The 17,116-nt window shown below is 55.7% G+C and overlaps 1 protein-coding gene across 13 annotated transcripts in view; it reads right to left on the bottom strand.

Moving 5' to 3' along the window:
- PTPRS (protein tyrosine phosphatase receptor type S) overlaps positions 1-17,116 on the bottom strand; it is a 110,870-nt gene that overhangs the window by 18,180 nt on the left and 75,574 nt on the right. For 5 of the 13 annotated variants that reach the window (XM_059888644.1, XM_015472084.3, XM_059888646.1 and 2 more), the window contains exons 7-15: positions 15,737-16,006; positions 14,287-14,868; positions 13,144-13,277; positions 12,723-12,867; positions 6,923-7,228; positions 5,475-5,668; positions 5,302-5,328; positions 2,357-2,474; positions 11-619 (exon numbers count right to left, since the gene is read on the bottom strand). In XM_059888644.1, the coding sequence (XP_059744627.1) occupies positions 11-619; positions 2,357-2,474; positions 5,302-5,328; positions 5,475-5,668; positions 6,923-7,228; positions 12,723-12,867; positions 13,144-13,277; positions 14,287-14,868; positions 15,737-16,006 (2,385 nt within the window). The remainder of the gene's footprint in view (positions 1-10; positions 620-2,356; positions 2,475-5,301; positions 5,329-5,474; positions 5,669-6,922; positions 7,229-12,722; positions 12,868-13,143; positions 13,278-14,286; positions 14,869-15,736; positions 16,007-17,116) is intronic. The other 8 variants (XM_010806990.4, XM_024994989.2, XM_059888648.1 and 5 more) reach the window with 4 other exon arrangements.

The raw sequence follows: 17,116 nt of genomic DNA, 5'->3' as shown, positions 1-17,116 counted from the left end.
GCGCGCCTACCTTGGTCCCGCAGGAACGTCCGGTAGCGGACAGGGGGGCTGTAGGGGCCGGGGCCCCGGCGCGTGTGGGCCCGCACTTGGAGGTCATAGGCCGTGTCGGGCTTGAGGCCCTGCAGCGTGAGCACGTTCTCGGCGCCCGGCTCGGCCGCCGCCGGCAGCTCAGTCTCTTGGGCGGGGCCCAGGGCGCCAGCCTCCCGCACGGCCACGGTGTACTTGATAATGGCCCCGTTGCGCTCGGCAGGCACGGGCGGCAGCCAGCGAAGCAGGACGGTGCCCGCCGTGGCATTGCCGGCTGCCTCCAGGATCTGCGGGTGGCCACGGGGTGTGTCCTCAGGGATGCTCAAGACCTCGGCCGCCTCCTCGCCCAGGCCGCCTCGGCTCCGGGCCGCCAGCCGGAACACATACGTGGCCCCCTTGTGCACGCCCGATGCGGTGTAGTGGTCCTCGGTGGGCGGGAACTCCAGCGTGGCCAGGGGGGACGAGTCCTCGCGGCCGAACTGCAGGCGATAGCCCAGCACCTCGTCCTCAGTGGCGCCGGCCGGGGGCTCCCAGCGTGCCAGCAGGCTGCCCTCAGGGGTCTGCTGCACCGACAGGGTGGGGCGGCCCAGCACTGTGGGGGGACACAGGGCAGGCATCAGGGCCACGCGATCAACCCCCAGGTCTGGAGCACAGCGTGGGGCTGCAATTTTTTGGCCACTTGTGGGATCTCAGTTCCCCAACCAGGTATTGAACTTGGGCCCTCAGCAGCGAAAGCACAGAGTCCTAACCACCGAACCACCAGAGAAGTCCCAAGGAACTGCAGTTTTTAAAAGCCATCTTGGGAAGGCCATGCTCAAAAGCAAAGACTTGGAGGTGAAAGAGGGAGCCACAAGGAGGTCTTGGGGGAACAGTGCTTCAGGCAGAGGGAACAGCCACTGAGGAACAGCGAGGACGCAGAGGACCCGAGAAAGGAAAACATCCGCAGAGGCCACGGCAGGCCCTCATCTATGCATCTCAAGTTAACAAGTCACTCATCTCTTGCTTTCTGCCAGCACCTCATTAGCATCAACAGAATGGAGGAGGAGTGTCTAAAACCCTGTCTCTGCCCCCATGGTTTTCACAGTTTGGGTAGTAAACAACGCATCAAAGTCTGGAGAAGTCCTGCAGTGCTGAAGCGCTACACGTGAAACCAGGCATCTCTGCTGTAGCACTTATCAGGGCCTTTAATGGAAGGTGGTATGAACAGTCACAGTGTATGCAGCAGGGTCTGCTTAGCAAGCATGACTCTAACACAACATCCCTGAGAGAGGCAGGAGAGATATGGGAAGCTTCCCGGAGGTGGTAACATGGGAGCTGGATGCTGGATGCCAAAGATACTAGGCAGGGGAAAAGCACAGTAGGGGGCATGGGCCAGCAACAGTGTGAAGGCATGCTGCATCCAGCTGGGAGCCCTTGAATATCAGGGTCTGTGGTGAGAAGAAAGATGGAGGCCATGGGGGCCCTTCTCTGTTTTGGAACACACCAAGCTTGTTCTCCTCTCTGAGTCTTTGCCTGGGTTATGCTCTCTGCCTGCAATACCCTCCCCTTAGGTTTTCACAGCTGCCTCTCTCCTCACTCAGCTAATCCTGGCTGGTGAAAAACAGCCTCTCAGGACTGATAGGAGGAGCCAGAGGGGAAACTAAGGCAGGGCTGCCAGGAGAGGAGGCTTCATGGTACCATGGGGGAGATGGAGACATGACCCTGAAATGACAACCTGCTTGTGGGGATCAGAGCTGGGATGGGGGAGGCACAGGGTGCAGATAGCAGAGCTGGTCATGATTGTTGGCTGGAAGTGGGGTGGGGCAGGTGGCTGGAGGCTTCCCAAGGAGGGAGACTAATCAAAGACCTAAAGGATATGGAGCAGACAGCCAGCTGATAACCTAAAGGGTTATCAGCACAGGGGGAACAGGAGGCAGAGGGTGAGAAGTTAGGAATTGCTTGTTTAGGGATGTCCCTGGTGATCCAGGGGCTAAGATTCTGTGCTCCCAATGCAGGGGGCCCGGGTTTGATCCCTGATGGGGGAACTACATCCCACATGCAGCATGTAAGAGTTCACGAGCTGCAACTAAGAGTTTACATGCCGCAACAAAGATCCAGCACAGCCAAATAAATACATTAGAAAAAACAAAAAGAGTAGGGTGTTGAAGGTTCCATCTAGCTGGAGCTGAATGGGGCTGGACCGCACCGAGTCTGGGTGTCCTCTTGAACAACCCCCACACTTCACTCTGTTCCTCCCTCCTGGCGCACCCTCCTGCCCTCCCCCGCACCACGGGCTCAAGAACTCTGCAAGGATGCTCTGAGGGCAAAGGGGTTGGTGACAGGCTTGTACCTGCTCCTTTGGTCACTACCACCTTGGGTTTGCTGCGAGCGCCATCGCCTTTCATGGTGTAGGCGGCTACCGTGATGGAATAGGCAGTCTCAGGCTGCAGGTTTGTGATGACCATCTCCTGCGGGCAGGGATGGCGATCAGTGATGCAACCTAGGCTGCCCACCCTCCTCCCCGTGCTAGAGACAAGCCAGGCGGACGCAGGGCCCAGTCTGTGGGCAGAGACGTGCACCCGAGCTCATGCCACAGACCTCAACACGTAGCATGTTCATGCTGAGATGGGCACACGTGGCCTCATGACACCTGTCATGGCCCACCGGGACCAGTGCAATGCCCACCCTTCTGCCCTGGTCCCCAGCTACCACGCTTTCCCACCCAATCTGTCCTCCCCGCAGTGGCCTCCAGAGGGTGTGTGTGAGCACCTGACCACAGACCTCCAGGACTCCCAGTTCCCTAGGGGCAAAAGCCCAAGTCCCTCCCACTGCTTGCTGCCCACAAAGCCCTGACTGAGCTGCCCTGTCCTCTCCCTTGCTCACTCTGCTCTAGTCATACGGGCTCCCTGGCTATTCCTCCTACACACCTGACACGGCCCTGCCCCGAGGCCTTTGCACTGGCTGTCCCCCCTGCCTCCACTATGTCCCTTGGAGTGCTGGAGATTCCTTACAACAGCTCTCAAAAGCCAACAGTCAGACCTTCAGAAAATCTGCAGGCCAGTTCTTAAAACACAGTGATGATGGAAAATGAATTACAGAGGCTTCCCTGTTGGCTCAGTGGTAAAGAATCTGCCTGCCAATGCAGGAGACACAGGTTCAATCCCTGGTCAGGGAAGATCCTACATGCGGTGGAGCAACTAAGCCCATGCACCACAGCTACTAAAAGCCTGTGCTCTAGAGCCTAGGAACTACAACCACTGAGCCCACGTGCCGAAGCTACTGAAGCCTGAGTGCCCCAGAGCCTACGCTCTGCAACAGGAGAAGCCACTGTAACCAGAAGCCCAAGCTCACTGCAACAGGAGAAAAGCCTGCACGGCAACGAAGACCCAGAAACAACAAATTTTTAAAAAATCTATAAAACATGAAGTTATATAAATGTACGATCAAATAAATAGTAAAAACAAAGAGAGTAAATACTCAAAACCCATTCCTCCTTAATTATTTTATTGTGATAACTAATACTTATGCCTGATTCAAGGTTATTCTTTTTTTAAATTATATCTGAAATTGTAACAAGTTTGCAGTAGTATACATATTTTTATACATTTTTTTTTTCATTTTCTTTTCTACTATGGTCCAGGAGCCACTCAGGTAAGAGGGCCAGAGGAGACCTCCAGGGTCCTCAGCTGCTGCTGCTGCTAAGTCACTTCAGTCGTGTCCAACTCTGTGCGACCCCATAGAGGGCAGCCCACCAGGCTCCCCCGTCCCTAGGATTCTCCAGGCAAGAGTACTGGAGTGGGGTGCCATTGCCTTCTCCGGGTCCTCAGCAGGTGCCGATTTACCTGATGCAAAACTGAGGCTACAAGCTCCAAGAGGTAACGATACCACAGGATACTTAATAGTTGCCTGTGCTACACATTATGACCCTGTTGTTCACCCACATTCCATCTCTCATACCTGTGTAACAGAAATACTATACAATGATGAGCTACTGCAAACCTGGCTGGTAGCTTGAAATTGACGTGGTGCGAGTGTTTACACCATGGAGAAGGGCAAATGCCACACCAGTCAGGACTGTGTCCACCTGCCCACCTGCCTGGACAGCTGACCGTTCAAGCCTTTACACCACTGTCTACACCCTGTCCCCACCAGAGCTGTAACTAGACATGCATTTGTGCGTGTTCCAAGTAATATCCCTCTCCCCTGGACCATGACCCCCCAGGAAGGTGGGCTCAGGGCTGTCCTGGTCACCGCTGTGTCCATGGCACCTAGCACAGATCTACATTAGAGTAAGTGTTCAGTTAATCACTGCTCCTTCAGTGACTGACAGAGCACCCTGACCTCCCCCACAGGCACACGTATGCCCATATTTCCATACATGCACACCCACCAACACGTCAGGCATGCCTGGGAGCTGTGGAGTGGCCCCAGGAGCAAAAGGAGAGGGGCCGGGAAGCACGAACAGGGGGTCTCCTGCCCCTGAGCCTCAGACATTGTCCTTCCCAGGGTCTTCACGGATTGGAGGGGCTAACCTGGAGCCACGTGGGAACGTCCCCCCAAAACTGGGATGGGGGGTGGGGAGTACAAGGCAGAGCCACTGGAATGGGTGAAGCTGTGTCAATCTAACATTGGGCTTGGGGCTCTAAGAAGAGCCTGTAGCCCCCATCTTAGGAGCAGAAAGACAGCCCAGAAAGAGGCAGTGATTCGCCTAGAGCCACAGAGTCATCCTGACTCTGGTTCAGGGCCTCCGGAGAAAGCTTGAAGGGGTGGAAACAGTTGTTCTACAGGCCTCTTGTCCCACCTGGGGCCCAAGGACCACTCCCCCCACACCCCAGAGCCAAAATGATGGGGAGGGGCACTTTGGCCTGAGAGAAATTTCAAGGTCAGGGAAGGCTGAGCCAAGTGATAAAAGAGTCAGGCTAGGCGGGAAAGTAACTGTTCCAACTTCCCAGGCCTGGGTCCATTAAGGGAGGCTGTAAGGTGGAGGAGGGTGGGCAACGCTGTGGAAACAGTTGCAGGGAAGATGTGTGGGAGACCACAGCGGGGAGCTAGCCTAGGGGACGGGGGTGGGGAGGCCAAAGGCCAGCGGAGTCCAGTGGTCACTCAGGTAAGAAGGCTAACAGATACCTCGGGGTCCCCAGCAGGTGTCCATTTATCTGATGCAAAACCGAGGCTGTACGCTCCAAGGGGTAAACGGTGTGCATCGGGGGCCCAGGGGAGGAGACCCTTTTACAAGGGGCGTGCAGGGAGGTGTGGACTCACAGCACTGACAGTGGCTGGGGGTGCACTACTTACATATTCAGCCGTGTCGTCCATCTCCCACTGAGCGGGGAGGAGGCGGCAGGAGAGAGAGGAGGAGGTGAGCGAGGTAGCCAGAGAGACAAAGAGAGAAGCAGCGAGAGGGCAGGAGCGCAAGGACCCTGCCCGGCCCCGCCCCGCCCCCAGGCCCCGCCCGGAGCCCCGCCCACCTGGGCGTCGGCCAGCATGATGTCCTTGATGCGCGGCGGCCCTCGGGCCTCTGCGCCCTCCATGCGCACGTAGTGGACCTGGTAGCCGCGGATCTGGCCGTGCTGGCGGCCGGGCGCTGGCGAGCGCCACAGCACGCGAATGGCCGTGGCGTTGAGCGCCTCCGCCTCCACCTTCCGCGGCGGCGCGCTGGGCACTGGCGGGAGGAGGGGAGGGGGGGCGGGCGGGGCCGTTACTGGGGTGCCCAGCCCCGCCCCGGGCAGCACCACTGCCCGATGCCAGGGTGACGAGTGACTGCCGGTTAACCGGGCGCTCTGAGCGCTCCCCACTGGCGAGGGAATACCTCCCGCACACCTCCCACAGCCCGGGGAGCGAGCCCTGATGGTGCACCCCCTTTACAGATTGGCAACTGCGGCTCCCAGAGTCTAGACCACGTGCCTAGGGCCACCATGACCGGGTCCTGCATGCCCCGTCCTAAGAGCTTTACCCACACTGACTCCACCCTCAGATCACTCCTGCCAGATCAGGGCTCTTGTGCTCACTTTACAGATGGGGAAACTGAGGCACAGAGTTGACTCCAGGATCGCAGGGTTGTTAAGAGACGATGCCGGGGTGGGAGCCCAGGCAGTTCAGCTGCAGGCTCCCTTACACTCCAGGGTGCAGCCAGCCCACTCCACACTGGGGCACCCTCTCAGCCAGCCCCCAAGCTCAGAGCTCTCGCCATTCACCTTGCCCCTGACCCCAAGATCTGGCATGAAGAATGGCTTCATCTCTTCCCCATGCTTAGGACAAAATGTGGGGCTGCCAACCAAACCTTCCAGGCCAATGGCCCAGAAAGCAACTGGTCTGGGTTTCCTGCAGTTTTACTGGGGGAGCTGCCTGCTTCATTTCCCCCCATGAACCTCAGCGTCTACTATGTGACTAGCACCTTACAACTTTCTAGTGTGGCAGCAGTGGGGATATTTACACCACAGAAACTGGCCAGCACTGCAAATCTGTCTCCAAGCCTAGGGAGCTGGTGGCTAACCATCCTCAGCGTGCCATCTCCTTACTTTCTAGGTCGGATGGCTCAGACCCAAGGAGCTCCACATCCTGGGTTATCTCAAGAGTCTAAAAACAGGGTTTCTGGGGTCCCACGGACCTCTTCATTTTCCCACCAGCGTTGCTTGCTGTTTCTTACACTCCACTGCCATGGTTTCCACCACCAGACCAAAGTACAGGACACTGCCCGCTTAATGTTCCAGGCCCAAGGCTCAAAGAAAATGCAGCCCAGAAGGCCCAGTACGGAGAATTCCAAGCTCAAGCAGCCTGGGACGACTTCTTACAGAGCCCTCTCCTGCCTGTTTTGTACCTTCTGACCACCAGCCAGCCCAGTTCTCCAGGGGCGGAAGGCTCTGCAGCAGGGGGCTGGGCTGGGGCCTGGGGGTCGTGGGCCGGGGTCGGTGCTTACCGTCCTCGTCGGTGCGGACGACCACGGGCGAGCTCTCAGGCCCTGGTCCCACCTCTGTGTGAGCGACGGCCGTGATGCGGTACTCCGTCCACTTGTCCAACGCCTCCAGCAGGATCTGGGTGGTGGTCGGGGGGATGCCGTTCACCTCCTTGGGTTGCGGGTCCTCCGAGCCCAGCGGTCGGTAGCGGACGCTATAGCTCACCAGGGCCCCGTTGTGCGTGTCCGGCGGCGGCGGGCGCCAACTTACCAAAATGGCCGTGGAGCGCGTGCTGACACACTTAACATCTTGAGGGGGGGCTGACGGTTCTATTGGGGGGGGGAGAACGTGGGGGGCGGGGAAGGGAGGCGGGATGGGCGGGGAGGGGGTGGGGAAACAAAAGATGGGAAAGAGAAAATAAAAAAGAAGATGATAACAAACAAAACAGAACCAAACCAAAGAAAAAAGTCGAACCCAAAAGAAGTGGGTGTCAACCAAAGGTGAGATGGGCGGGTGGGCGGGGCCGGGCGCGGGGAGGGCTGGCCAAGAAGGCTGCGTCCAGCATACAGGGCTGTGCCTGGCACACAGTAGGTCTTAGGGACAGGGGAACCACAGTTCCCACAGAGCACACACATGTGCAGTGCAGTAGGCCAAGGGGAACAGCAGGGAAAGTCCTATTTACTGGGCACCTACTATGTGCCAGGCGTGGTGACAACTGACACAGCAGTTTGCGCCATTTATTGGGCACCAACTATCTGCCGGTCACAAAATAACAGCAACTCTGTACTTATTCATTCAACACCTACTGTGTGCCAGGGAAAGCACCAGGGATGGAATGACAGTTAAGGTACTTATCTATTGAAGGCCTACTGTGTGCTGAGGACTGTGCCAGTGGAAAAACAATAAAAGCTTCATTATGTGGGCACTTACTATGTGCCAGGCACAGTGCCAAGGGCTTTGCAGAGTAACAGTAAGAACATCTATTTACTGAGCCCCTGCTACACGCTAGGTACAATGTCAAGGGCTTTGCAGAGTTAAAAGTAAGTGTTCTTATTTACTCAACACCTACTGTATGCCAGGCATAGCACAGGGATAGAATAACAGTAAATGTATGTATCTACTTAGCACCCACTGTGTGCTGAGCACTGTGACAAAGGAATAGCAATAAAAGCTTCATCTACTGGGCACTATGTGCCAGCTGCCATGCCAGGTACCAAAGCTTTATAGCCCTGTTAATTCAGTCACTATATGTCAGGGCTTCCCAGGTGGTGCTAGTGGTAGAGAACCTGCCTGCCAATACAGGAGACATGAGACACGGGTTCTCTCCCTGGGTCGGGCACATCCCCTGGGGGATGGCATGGCAACCCACTCCAGGATTCTTGCCGGGAAAATCCGGCAAGAGGAGCCTGGTGGGCTACAGTCCAGGGGATCGCAAAGAGTAGAACCTGACTGAGACTTAGCACGCTCACAGTACATTCCAGGTACAGTGCCAAGGGTTTCACCAAACAACAGTTAAAACATGTACTTATTGAACTCCTACTATGTGCCAAGCACCACACCAAGGGCTTTACAGAATAAAAGTAAAATGTTTATTGCACACCTGCTGTGTACCAGGTACCGTGCCTGATGAAGAGCAAAAGCTCCACTTACTTATATGCTGGGCACAGCACCAATGATGGAGTAACAGTTAACAATAGTTTACTGAACACCTACTACGTGCCCAGGGAACAGCAGTGAAAGCCCCACTTACTGGGCACCTACTATGTGCTAGGAGTGTCTCTAAAAGCTTCATAGGTTAATAATAGGAGGATCCATTTACTGAAAACCTGTACTGCCAGAAACCCTGGAGGGCACCCCAGTGGTTACTCCTTGGCCTCACTTGCAAAGAAAACAATGCCTGAATCTTCAGTACCTACTGTGTGCCAGGTAGCATGCCAGGGGATATACAGAGTAATAATAAAAGTCCCTGTGTATTAGATGCCTACTCTGATGGCCCGGGGGCTAGAGCTATAGGTAACACAGCTCATATTTAGCATTTACTGTGTGCCATATTTAGCACCTACTGTGTGCCAAATTTTTAATAACTCATGGTTCTTCTGAGCCCCTACTGTGCACCTGATGCTATCCTAAGCCCATTACTGATCAACAGTATGTCTCATTTATTGAGCACCTACTGTAGGCTGGTCTTTTAACAGCCCTCTGATGATAAATGTAGCCGTTGCCATTTAGGCAGTGCCTACTGCATGCCAGGCCCTGTGCTAAGGCCTTTACGGAAAAAGAAAAAGTTTCCACGTATTAGTACCTACTATGTGCTAGGTACTGTATGAAGGGCCTTGTAGAACATTCATAGTTCTCATCTCTTAGGCACCTACTATGTGTCAGGCCCTGTTACTACTGGATAACAGTATAATCTCCACAATTTAAGCACCTACTATGTGTCAAGCACTGTGTTGATGGCCCTATATAAAGATGGTATAGTTCTAATTTATTGAAGACCTACTGTTTACACACACAGAGCCAAGAACCTTGCAGAGCTCTTCACGTGTGTGACAAAAACTGCCCGACACCATGCCAGGTCTTTCCAGACTGACAGTAGCTTCCATCTGACCACCTACTATGTGCCCAGCACCAGGCCATTTATCGAGCACATATGGATGCCAGCCATTGGGCCAAGGGTTTTGCAGAGTGATCATCCTAGCCCCCATGTTTCGAGGACCTACTGTGTGCCTGGGACCAGGTTGAGCCTGTAACAAACTATTAATAGTCTCCATTCATGGAGTGCCAACTCTGGGCCCAGCACCTTGTCAATCCATATTTAGACTGAAAACAGCTGCTGCATTTATGGAGCACCTACTGTGTGCCAGGCAGCTTGTTAAGGGCTTTGATAAACAACAGAGATACTTCTCATGCATTAAGCACCAACTGTGTGTGTTCAGGGCTTTACAGAATATCAGTAATAGTCTCCACGTGCTGAGCACCCACTAGGGGCCAGGCCCTGTGTTAAAACCATTACTAATAATAAACCTCACATTCTAAGCATCTTCTGCACGCCCAGCAGTCTAGGCCTTTTACAGACTCAAAATGTGGCCCACTGATTGTGCCTTATTTAATTCTCACAACTCCTTAGGCGGCCAGAAGTAGCCCCCCTCCACTCCCACCCTACGTTCCTGGGAAATGGGTTTCAAAGCCCACTGGGCTGCCTGGTATTATTGTTGATTGTGTACCCACTGGGTGCCAGGCCCTATTTTACAGGTGAGGAAACTGAGGGCCAGAAAAGGCAAGTGGCCTGCCCTTAGGGCATGTGGTAAGAGCCAGGACTTGAAAACAGGCTCAGCAGCTGTCCACAGGCTGTTTTGGTTGCAGCTGGGAATTCAGAACTCAGCCAGTGTGTTTATCAGCTCAGGCCAGTTAAGGATGCCTGGAGTCACACCCCCTCAAATGCCCATGACTCGAGTCTGCCTCCCATCCTGGGCAGCTCAGAGAGGTCACTGGCTTGAGGTCAAGGTACATAGAACCTTCACCAGCCCTAACTATTCATCATGTGTGTTTATAGACCACTTACTCTGTGCACACCCCCTGCCAAGATCTGGGACACAGAGATGAATCAGAGGCCTCTGTCCTCAAAGCCATCAATCAGGCCACCTGAGACCCCAGAGGCCACTCAAATGACTTATTGCAGCCAGAATGACTCTCTGGACTCACTCAAAGAGAAACACTGGAGTTCCTTCTTGCAGAGCTAGACCCTTGGGGGCCCCTCCCCCCATTTCTTGACCAGCCACCCCAACCAAAAGTGCCCAGGGGAGCAGGGAGTCAGGCAGGAGCAGAAAAAACAACTGACAAATGTGCTGGAAGGAATGGATTCGCTGAGAAAGAGGGAGGAAAAACAAAACCAAAACCTTAACGAAAGAAGAAACAACCATGATGGTGGTGGTGATGAGAAAAACCATAATAAAAGAAAGAAAGACGCCTTCCAGAAAACTCCCAGTCTGGTTACCTACCTTCCACTCTTCAACTGCTAACTTACAAGACTTTCTTACGAGGGAGGGAATGGCGGAGTGCTGACCTACAAGGCCAGACCGAGCTCTGGGTGGGTCTCCGGCCGCAAGTGGGGCGTGCAGCCCTGCTCTGGCCCCAGTGTGGGCACGCTGCATTTCCAGGCTGGTGCTGACAAGGCGGGAAGGTGGGACGGTGTCTGGGGAGACCCACGGCTGAGTGGTCTGGCCTCCACCTACCCTTGAGTTCAGCCTAAGAAGCCCGCACTCCCCGCGGAGGGGGGGGCATACGCCTGGCCCTGCGTCTTGGCTGCCAGTTCTCTTGCGCCCCAACCGTCTTGGGGTGCAAAGTGGGGAGTCCCTTCTCCCCCACTCCCTGCCCTGGGCCGCCCCGGAGGTTTGTGTGGATGGGCCAAACCGCTTTCTTGACGACCTTGGCGGCCGCCTCCTTCACAATCCGGCCCAACCTGCGTGACTTCTCGGGAGGGGGCGGAGTGGCGTGGACGCGCACATTGGGGAGGGGCATGGTTCCGGGTTCCCGGTTCCTTGACAGGCGTGCCTCTCAGCAGTGGCAGCGAGGTGAAGAGTTTAGGGGCTGAATTTGGGCTCTGGACTGTCTGCACAGCCCAGCACACTGGCACAGGCTAGCGGGTGCACGCAGGGTGGGCCGTTTTTGTGAACTCGCTGGAGACCAGCGTGTACTCACCTTCGCGGCACCTGTGCCGGTCTCTCACGTGGCTGCCCAAGCCACAGGACACCCTCACTGATCGCCTCACGCACAAACACGCCTGTGAGTTGCGGAGCGCTTGGCTGGGCCCCAGAAGGGCGGGGAGGAGGGTAGGGGGCGGAGGAGGGGCGGGGTGCTGTCTCCGAGGAAGCCCCTGATTCCAGCGGCTCAGACTCTCTGGCCGGAGTTGCCGTCTCTCGACTGACCGTGACCCCCTGTGCGCACACGCCTAGGGGTTGCCTGAAGGTTTGAACACCAAGGCGGCTTCCGGAACATAGGCTTGGGGTAGCTACCCCCATGACTGACTGAACAGGGGGAGGAGAAGGAGGGGGCCACGGCGGGGGCCACCTGGGCCAGACTGAGCAGAGAGGAGGGAGCAGAGGGAGGAGGGGGAGGCAGGGAGGTGGCGGGAGGAGGGGCCGGACTCGGCCCTGAGCTCAGCAGGTGGGGAGGGGGTGCGGAGTGTGGCAGGGGCCACGGTGTGGCCCAGAGCCAGCTGCAGTGTTCTGTCCAAAAGGTGACTTTCTGTGACAGGGAGGCCGGGCGGGCACAGCAAAGAACTCCAGGAATTCGAGAACCCTATATTTTGGATAGCCTTGCACTCCCCCCAGGACCAGGCATCAGTTCTGACTGCCCCCACCCCAGCCCCCGCCAATGGGGACCCCTGTTCGGGGGCCAAGAAGGGCAATTTGGGGAGGTGGGGTCTTCTCTGCATCCTCTGCTCTCTGGCAAGGATGGGGTGCATGCTGCGACTGTCTCATGGACCCCTCCAAACGCCTGTGAAATGGGTGCAATGTGGCCATTATTCCACAAGCCCCAAACCCAGGAGAGGCAGGGGAGAGAGAAGGTGCCATCAGTCAAACTGGCCATGGCTGTCCCCAGGGGAGATGGAGAAACTGAGGCCTGCGGGGTCCACGAGCGAGCCCCTCACTGCAGCGGCGGGCGAACTGGGGCTCAGCGAGGATTCTCGTGCGCCCGAGGCGGAGGAGCGAGGTGGGATGGGCCAAAGCGCCTCCCACCCTTGCGCAGGCCCCGCCCGGGTCAGTGCACAGGCGCCGGCCAGGTCCCCCCCGCAGGTCAGGGCGGGGTCCAAGAGACACCTACTGGACTGCAGCGTGCGCTGCCGCACCACCGAGGTGAAGGCGCCCAGGCCCTGTGGGGAGCGCGCCGCCAGGCGAAAGGCGTACTCCGTGTTGGGTTTCAGGTCATCCACCACGAAGGCCGTGGCCGGGTCGAAGGTCCTCGCGACCTGGGGGAGGGGCGAGGAGAGAGACCCGGATGGGGAGAGAGACAGACAGAGACAGACAGACAGACAGACACATCAGGGAGAGAGACAGACACAGACCGAGAGTGATGGAGATGGAGAAAAGAGAGGTGGAAAATGTAGCAAGGGACAGGGCAAAGAGAAGGAGGAAGAGAGAGATTCAGGCACCGAGTCGGCAAGACAGGAGAGCCGCCCAGAGCGGGTGGTTGGGGAGGGGAGAGGGGACGAGTGCCATCCGCTCCCCAACGCCACCCCACGCACCTCTCTGCCGTGGTCGCCTTCCCGGTAGAGGAGCTCGTATTTGATGATGCTCTCCTGCCGCGGGGGGCTCCAGGAGAGCCCGATGCTCGTCTCTGACTTGGCCTCAGCCCGGAAGTTCATGGGCTGGCCGGGCACTGTGGGTGAGAGGCGAGAGGGCTGGTATCATCGAGGAGAGGCTGGGGAGGGGGTCCACCAGCATAGGGTACCCAACCTTCAAGGTTCCCACACTCCCCCAAAAGAGCTCCCTAAAGCTTAGCACTGCCCTAACAAGAAGGGTTATGAGGTTCTGGATGCTCCTGGAATGTTCTCCACTGTTCTCATTTCTCTTCTTTTCCCAGGACAGCCCCCTGTGGCCTGTTGTTGTCAGCCGCCCACCCCAACTCCCCCATCCTCTCTGCTGCCAATGGGAAAACATTAAAAAAAAATCCCCTTTTCAATGCACCCCAGCATCCACCCTCTCCCCTCAATTCAACAGAAAATTGGTGGGGCCCGTAACTGAAAATATAGATCCACCCTGTGTCTGTTCTATGGCTGCAGAATTCCAAACCTCCTGTCCCTTCGCTTGAGCAGTGGTCTGACTCTTCCTGGACTCGAGGTTCCCAAGCCCAGAAACCCATGGAGAGCCAGGGCCCAGGCACCTACATGTTGCACACCCCTACCCCCCGTCCCTCGCCCGCACTGTGAGAGACCTGCCTTCAGGACTTTGGGTTAACATACTTTGTTATTTCAGTGATCCAGTGGGCAGGGATCGCTCTAGTGAGAGCAGCAAACCCAGGTTCTCAAACTCAGAGATGGATGAGGGAGGGGCATAACAAAGGAGAGGGAGGCCAGCGGAGGCCACACCCCTTTTCTCAGATACATCCCTACCAACTGTAGCCCTGTGTGTGGGCTTGCCAGATCGGCTTTTCCAAGGGTAGCCAGAAATCTGGGTTTTCAAGGACACCCTCCTGCATTGCGACACCAGCGTGAAAATACTTGAAAAAGGCCAAATAAACTCGTGGTGGCTTCCACGTAAGATGGCCTCCTCTGTGTGCTCAGAGGCACATCACCGTATGGCTGCCTCCTACTGCCTCGTGGGGCGTGGGTCCCACATCCTTCCATCCTCCCATCCCCCAGAAGTCGTGCATCACGCAGGCAACTCACCTCCCTGCTGAGTCTTGACCTGGATGGGGTCCGAGAGGGGCCCGTCGCCCACGGAGGTGAAGGCCAGCACGCGCACCGTGTACGTTTCGTCCTCCAGAAGGCTGCCCACGGTGGTCAGCAGGCTGTCGTCCACGTTGTGCTTCTGCCAGTTGCCCACGGGGTGCTCCGGCTCCATGGTGTAATAGATCCGGTAGCCCCGGATCAGGCCATTGGGTTCCACTGGCTCCTCCCACTGGATGATCATGGTGGTGGCACTAAGCATGCGGGCCTGCACGTTCCTCGGCGCGCTGGCGGGGGCCTGCTCGCCGGTGCGGGTGACCACCGACTCGCTGGGCGGACCCTGGCCGATAGAGTTGACGGCCGACACCCAGATCTCATACTCCGAGTTGGGGCTCAGACCACCAATGCTGTAACGCGTGGTGGTGATGTCCTCTTTGATCTGGTACGGCCCATCCTGGCTCTTGGATTTATATTCGATGACGTAGTAGGACACGGGGTCTGGGTTGCCTGAGTCCCATGTGATGGTGATGCTGGTGGCTGTGTTCTCTGTCACCACGGGAGTCCCGGGGGCTTTGGGGAGAGCTGTGGGTGGGAGGCAAGGTCACATGTCAGGCATACTGGCTGTGAACCTTCAAGGCTGTGTAACTTTTAGTCACATGACTACCCTCTCAGAGCCATCATTTCTTTGGTGGTCATCCCTGTCTTAATGACCCCTAGCCTACCATCTATAGCAGGTATTGGCAAGGCATATGGCTTATGCATTGCTGGTGGCTGCTTCTGTGCTAAGAATTACTCAGCTCTGTCATGGTAGCCCAAAAGCTGCCACAAACCAACTGTGAGCAAATGGGCAGGTGTCAATAAAACTTTATTTATAAAAACAAGTGGAGGGCCAGATCCAGTCCATGGACTGTAGTCTGCTGGCCCCTGTTCCAAAGCTAGAAAAAATATCTGGGGGCACCCTCCTCTGAGTTTCACCACAAACTTGAGATATCAAGAGTCAGTAATCCCTCCCTACTCCCCAGTGCTCCATCTCTCTGAGTTTTACACAGGCTATTTCCTTTTCTTAGATATGTTCTCCATCTGTTTTGGCTCATTCCTGTTCAACTTTTAGTCTTCCCCTGATTAAGCTTTCCTGGGAACTGGCACCTTTATTCTGGTGGTCTGAGTGGTGCTCCATGGCCCCTATCACTGCCCTAATCAGCATGCATCATAATTGCCAGGCTACATGGTATCACCCACTTTGGACTGTGAGCTCAGTAGAACAAGATTGGGTCTCATTCCATGGGGCCAGGCCCACAATAATTTGTCATCAGTAAATATTTGTTGACTGTCCTATTCACAGCCAGGAATGACTGAAGCCAGAAGAGTAACTCAGAAGTTTTTCGACCATTATGCCCCACCTACACCTGAGGTACAGGGATGATTTGCCTCTCCCACGGCCCCTGCTTACATTTCACTGTGATCTGGGCCACGGCCTCGATGACGCCCAGGCTGGACATGGCCACGCACGTGTAGTTGGCAGAGTCCTTCACGTCTGTGAGTTCCAGCACGTTCCGGCCCACGGGCATGTCATCCTCGGGTGTCAGGTCCTCGGCCCCCTGCATCCACTTGACGTATGGCATGGGTGAGCCCACGGCCACGCAGGTGATGTTCACGTTGCCACCTGGCATGATCTCGTGGCTCATGGGCAAGATGGAGAACCGTGGTGCCACGCGGCGGACTGGGGGAGTGGGGTGGGTGGGAGATGCGGGGGGAGGGGGGTGGTGGTGGGAGGGAGATGCACAGGGTTGGGGGGGGATGGGTAGACGGAATGCAGAGGAGAAAAGAAAGAAAAGCAGGAGGAAAGAAAGAAAGGAAGAAGGAAAGAAAGAAAAAAAGGAAAAAAAAAAGTGGAAAACAATTTAAATATAAACAGGGCTGTTTCTTTCCCCCCAGTCAAAAATTTTTTTTCTTCCAAATGAAAGAAAATAACAACAAAAAAAGAAACAAATTAAAAAAACAAATTCCAACACAAAGAAACCAAAACTTCAAAGGAAGGTAATTTCACAAACAATATATAGAGAGAGGTATCGATATATAATAAAAGAGACATGAAGCATTATTCCATAGCAACAGGGTTTCAGAGACCAAAGTGGCTGGTCCACAGCACAGTTAGAACACAAAAATTTATCAGTGGTTTCTCATCTTTGCTGACAGACGTGGCTTCAGGGAGCAGCCCCTCTGCCGGCTCAGAGGAACTTCAGAAGACTGGGGCTGTGGGGGCCGGGGAGGGGGGATGCTCTGGGAAGGTCACATGGGAGGGGCGAGGGCACAGGAGGTCATGGGAAGAGCTGGGGCAGCAGGCAGAGGGGGCCAGGATGTGGGGCCCTCCCATCTCCACTCGCCCTGGTGACCCGGGGTCCCCGCCCACTTCCCCAGGGGGGCCCTCCAGGAAAAGATGAGAAACTCTAATGAAATTTTTGTGGTTTTGGGGGTATAGAAACCCTTCTAAAAGCTTCTGTCGAATCTGACAAGTTTCCATTGATAGATGCAGCTCTCAGAATCACAAACAGCATGCAAAATAGGTTGGTTGGTTGAGAGAGGTTTAAAGAGAAAGAGAGAGAGAGAGAGGAAGAGGCAGAAAGTGGGAGAGAGAGAAGGGTAATGCGAAGAGGCCTGGATCTCAGGGGCCTTTAGTGCACAGTCATGGGGGGAATCAGAGAGAAGAGAGAAAGAGAGAAAACAGGACAGACAGGGAGGGGTAGAGAGAGAAAGGAGGGGGAAGGGGCCCACTTCAATGCTGCATATTAATTCTAGCGGATGTGACCCAATGTGACACGTCACATTGTCA

This window comes from Bos taurus, chromosome 7, assembly GCF_002263795.3.
Source record: "Bos taurus isolate L1 Dominette 01449 registration number 42190680 breed Hereford chromosome 7, ARS-UCD2.0, whole genome shotgun sequence".
Classification (NCBI taxonomy): domain Eukaryota; kingdom Metazoa; phylum Chordata; class Mammalia; order Artiodactyla; family Bovidae; genus Bos; species Bos taurus.
Note: the sequence above shows the minus strand (reverse complement) of the source record. Positions and strands in the feature narration are given on the sequence as shown.